This window comes from Thalia democratica, chromosome 2 (genome assembly GCF_965202585.1).
Source record: "Thalia democratica chromosome 2, ktThaDemo2.hap1.1, whole genome shotgun sequence".
Classification (NCBI taxonomy): domain Eukaryota; kingdom Metazoa; phylum Chordata; class Thaliacea; order Salpida; family Salpidae; genus Thalia; species Thalia democratica.
The window spans coordinates 28,496,855-28,502,372 of record NC_139166.1 but is presented as its reverse complement, the minus strand read 5'-3'; the positions used below and the strand labels follow the sequence as shown (position 1 = coordinate 28,502,372).

The following is a 5,518-nucleotide window of genomic DNA, read 5'->3' as shown; positions in this document are numbered from 1 at the left end:
ACTTCAACCAACAATAAGTTCAATTACTATTTTTGTTTTACATTTTAAAGTATTATAAAACATTAAATCAAACACATCAAAGTTTAACAATTTAATTTCATTTAATCCTTTGTCTTTGATTTGATTTTATTTCATATATATATTTTTTTTTTATTTCATTTATTTTTTGCGAGTTTAAACTAGAGATACTAATAAGATTTACTATTTGAAAAACTTTTCAAAGACAGGCATTTTAAAAAGTTTACCTTAAAACTTGATTTATAGTTACGTCATAATATCCTTTTTTTAAAACTTTTATATGCAAGAAAATTTTGAATTAATCAGCTCTAATTGCCTACTGAAGAAGAATTTGAAAGTACTTTAGGCAATATAAAGAATACTAATATATTTGAGGAGGTAAATAGATAGAACCACAGATGACGTCACTTCAGTTGTAAGTAGACTTGTTATGTTTAGCAACGAAGAGCAACGTGTAATACTTTATGACGTTGAAAATGATGCGAGGTCAGAAAATCCTGTAAACAAACAGAACACATTCAATACTTTTCTTTTTGCTAAATTACCAAAAATTTGAATTATCATGACAGTAAAATAAGAATCATAAAATCACTATAAATTAATATAAAATTTTATCTAAACTTTTTTTTTTGTAATTTCCTTTTAAATTAAAATTGATAAAAAATATAAATGTTCACTATTGAAAATTAATGTTTACTATAATAGCTTAAAATAAATCACCCTTTTGTTAGAAAATTAAATTCAATTACTTGTTGTTTAAAAGTTTTTTAAACTATAATTTTCATAAGTAGATAACTAAGATAGTATTAACTATACCTTAGTTTTGTATTTTTAATTTGTTTATTACCTTTCGATTTTTACACTTTAGAAATAGATGATTTATTTTTTTTTTTCTTACTGAACTGTTTATTACAATTGTGTTGAATATTAACACCAGTTACAAAGATGCTTTTTTTTTTTTGATTTGTTGTTGGACAAAATTAAATAAATAAAGATCGAACACTTTTTTATTTCTTTATGTTGTTAGACTCATTAAACTTGTTGATTGCAGTGAACTTAATTAAACGTTTAAATTTAAGCTTAAAAATAAAACTTTTATAATAAGAAAACAGTTACTTTTTAAAACGTACATAATACCAAAAATATAAGATTTATTTAAAAAAAATTACATTACAGTATACGTCAAATGATTTATATAAATTTAGAAATAAAACTCAGTTTGATTATTTTCTAGTTAAGAATTATAAAATTTCTAAATAAACTTTTTTCCAAATTTCTAAATTTCAAAAAACTTAGCTACTAGTGCTTTAAAAGTGAATACAAAGTTTAATAAAGCCATTAAATGTTAACAGAGAGTATTTAAAAACATTCTATATAAAAAAAAAATTTAAATAAGTTTCTTTCCAGAAGAAAAAATCATAAATAAAGGTAAATTTGAATATACTTATAGAAAAAACAAAGCATTTACCTATGACTCATTCAGTTTTTCAATTTTATCAACAACTTTATTGTTGAGTTTATAAACTTTTCCTTTCCAATGAAACGACGTGGGACTGCTCACCGTTTCATCAGCTCCTTCGTCGTAACCGAAATGCTGACTCAGCTCAATTGCAAGCGAGGACTTGATCAGTCCAACTCCACCGACTTTGTCGCTGGCAGGGTGGTATACACGACCGCTAGATTGCACCATACAGATGCTTTCGGGTTGAAAAGGAAATTTTAACTTGTCATCCACGTAGCCGTATGTTAAATAGTCAGAATGTTCGTTGTTTTCTTTGAGGTGGGTAAAGACAATAGGCAGGTCGTCACATCTGTTTATTTTCAACAAGGTTATCAGTGAACAGAATGTTATATTTAGAAAACAAAATACAGTTATTAGTAATATTATAAGTTTACAATAGCTTTTCAAAATACTTAATTTTCCAGGAAAGCAAACAGATATAAATAAAATACTGCAAAATTATTTAACATTATAAATTTATTATCTATAATCAGATAAAAAACTTTGACTTTAAGTTATAACAAGTTTATTAAGATTTTATACTTTCAATTATAAATTAATATATTGTTAAAAAAATTAAATAATTAAAATTTTTGACTACTATTTGAGCGCTTATATATCAAATAAAAACTAAAACACACATAGAAATTTTACATTCAGTTTTTTATACTTTATTCAAACATTTTAGTTTTAAAATTATGATAAATTTTGTAGAAAAAACTCTCAAAACAAATAAAACTAAATACTATAGTAATCTTTACAATGTACACACAAGTGCGGATAGAAGTTATTTTATTGTGCAAAGAAAATTTTGTAGAATGTAAAAATATATTTTTTATGAGGTTTAATTTGTATCTTTTTTAAAGAAAAAGCTAGCTATTACAAAAAACAATAGTTCATAAACGTTATTGATATATTATGACATTCAAAATATAAAAACTAAAAAGAATTGTTTTAAAACAATAATTTTTTTTATAAAACAGTGTGCACATAAATTATTTTTTACTACTACTACTCTACTTCTACTGTGCCCAATTTTTGAAAAAATAAAGCCTACTGTTATAGACTAAGTATTTAAAAAACTTTTAATCAAAAACCATAAATAACACTTTAAAAATAGCAGCAAACCACTACTGTTTTTGAACATGGGATAACAACAGCTTTCAAGAAACAGTTGAAGTAATAAAATCTTCAATTAGGAGTTTCATTAAACCAATAAATACTTAATATAAACTAAAGTAGTTTATTGTCTATAATACTCAGTATACTAAAGTTTAAAATTGTACTAGTAATTACATAAATACAGTTTTGTTTTTTATCATAAAAAAACCAGGGAAGTAGCTAGGTACAAAGCTGAAATTTTAATAGAACAATACTTAGACTTATAACTTAAGTTTTAAATATATATAGAATATAACTTAACTTAAGTTTACTGTTTTACCTAATACACTAAAACTAGTTCGAGCAAAAATTAAAACCAAAAGTGCTACTTTAAGGGAATTTATGTGCTGCATCATAGTATCCAGCTACAATCCTGACTCAGAACAATAAAATGTATAAAAGTGCTAGTATATATAATCATAACATATTATATAGATAGAAGATTTGAAAAGTATTTAATACACAGTGAGCTAAAATTGGGGGTTAAGTAGCCATTGACAGGACTCACACTAAAACTTCAAAATAAAAACCATGAAAAATGAAAGTAAATTAAAATAATTAAATCTTATCTTCTATTAACCCTGATTATGATGATGAGCAGCGTGTAATTTTTTGTACAGTTCTTTTTAGCAACAGCATCTCAGTCTAGCTAAAGATAGCCAAAATAATTATTGATACAAGATAGTTATTAATTTATTTTGAGTAGTTGTTGCAGGCGTTAATTTTGACTTAATTTTTTGAACATTTTGATTAACTTTCTAGATTAAAAATAATAATAATTAGTGGGATTTAAACTTTTAAATTGCTTAAAAAAAGTTTTGATAAGAAGAAAAAGTTTTTTACAAATAAGTATTGTTATCTTAAATTTTTCAGATCCCAAAAAGACAATTGCAGCTTGTCAGGCCTCTGTACTGCATCTGATTGTGGGTTAAGTCTAATGGCATACCCTTATAATTAGATAATGTGACTTAATTTTGACTGTAGTGTCGCTAAACCTTTGCTTAGGTATTTAAACTTAAAAACAAGGTGAAGCTTTACATTTTTAGTTCTTACGTGACAAAAATTTACTAAAATACTAAAAAATAGTAAGATTATGATGGTAAGAAAGTTTTAATAAAAATATTTTCAAATTAAATATATATTGAAAATTGGTAAAATTAGTTTTTATTTTAATAAGTTTTATAACTTTTTTTTTTCTATTTCTTAAAAAATCATTAATTTTTTTTTTAAGAATTGTAAATTTCATTGATAAGTTTATGGTGGTAAAAAAGTTAAGAGTTATTTAGAAAGCTAATACACAATAATTTAAAACTATAAAAATCGTAATTGTCATGTACCTGTTTTTAATATTGAAATTTTATCATTGATATTTTATTTGGCTCACTTTTTGAGGAAAATGTGATTATGAATTTTTATAAACATAAACAACTTTGCTGGATCTAAAACTTAAACTTACTTCCCCTCCAATTGGATCCAGATAGGTGATTTTTTTACAAATCAAGATCAAGCCAGAACCAGATAGAAATCTTTGTTTATAATGAAATTCTGGTTTGATCAAGAAAAACCTTTTGATTATCAAGCTGCACAGAATTTGTTTGTAAATATTTCTTTGAGCTAATTTAGTAATAATAAAAATTTTAAGACTAGTTATACACATTTATTTTTTTAATGAATCTACAAATTAATAAATTTAAGTTTTAAAAAAATGGTAAACACCCTTTTTTACAACTATTACAATATTGACAGTGGAAACCATGGTTTTACCATGAGCACTATACCATCTTCTACCTTGGGTGTTTGGAATTTTACAAAGATTTGCATTCACACTTTTATTTTTGCCCTTTTTACAAGAATCATAACTAAATATAAGTTTATTCACTTTTTACTACAAAAGTGTTTATATCATACTGAAAAGGATAAGCACTACTGGATATTTTTTAGTATTAAAAAATTTGATGAATGTATATGTATATATATATATATATATGAGAATGTTGTCAGGTATAAACAATAAAACTAGACAAATAGAAAGTAAACAAACCTTATGAAGTTCTTTTCTCTACCACATGGTGAAACAAAAGGAAACTGGTTTTCATACTTGCCAGTTTGATTCTTTTTTATTCTTTTAAAGAAAAACTTAAGAAAATCTTTTTCTTTGAAGCATGAAGTAAAGTTCTTTATTTTAGCATCATCCAAAAACAGTTGGCCTTGGTGGTCTATGTAGTAGAAATACTCTCTTACTCCTTTTCCTACGTACTGACCCTGTTCATACTTGCATCTACATTGAATTAGTGAAGTTTTTGTAAAAGTATGAGAAAGGAGATTATTTAGTTTTAAAATTACCATTACAATTTGAATTCTTATATAATAAATAGACAAATGTGGATTAACATAGTAGTTTGAAACAAACTAGAAAAAAATTCCCCTTACCAAACAATTTTTTGCTTTTAATTTTAGTAGACCTGCTTTTGCCGTCTGTAGTAGTACTATCCAAATTTGATTGCCTAAAATATGATTTTTGTTAGTTTATTTCTAATTACTTAAAAGTTTTATTTAGTTTATCAAAAGTACTGTTTGTTTTGTAAAGTTGTGTTTGAATACTATACTGTACTATATGCTGCATTTTGCTGTTTCTCATACGCACAAATAAAATCAACAGTACAATTTTCAAAAGAGTACTACTGCCGTCAACCCCTTAATTTATTTGAAAACATTTACTTGAATTTTTACTTAAATTCTGAAATGGCCCACTATGGTAAAGCCTGAGCTATAGTCTACCTACAGACTACAGTTTACTAATGATAACTTATAAACAATGAACTTCACCGCACGATCTAC

General features: G+C 24.8%; 1 protein-coding gene across 1 annotated transcript; it reads right to left on the bottom strand.

The window, feature by feature from the left end:
* Positions 1–307: 307 nt before the first annotated feature.
* LOC145829383 (UPF0598 protein CG30010-like) lies at positions 308–5,027 on the bottom strand. Its single transcript, XM_082937154.1, has 3 exons — positions 4,722–5,027; positions 1,487–1,829; positions 308–515 (listed from the first exon to the last, which is right to left on the bottom strand). The coding sequence occupies exons 1-2, from the start codon at positions 5,024–5,026 to the stop codon at positions 1,487–1,489; spliced, it is 648 nt and encodes a 215-aa protein (XP_082793280.1). The 5' UTR covers position 5,027; the 3' UTR covers positions 308–515.
* Positions 5,028–5,518: the final 491 nt, after the last annotated feature.

Coding starts and splice junctions, on each gene's coding strand:
- LOC145829383 (XM_082937154.1), bottom strand. CDS start 5,026: ATGGTAATTTTAAAACTAAATAATCTCCTTTCTCATACTTTTACAAAA. Junction 1,830..4,721: donor AGAGAAAAGAACTTCATAAG/GTTTGTTTACTT, acceptor GAAAATAAACAG/ATGTGACGACCTGCCTATTG.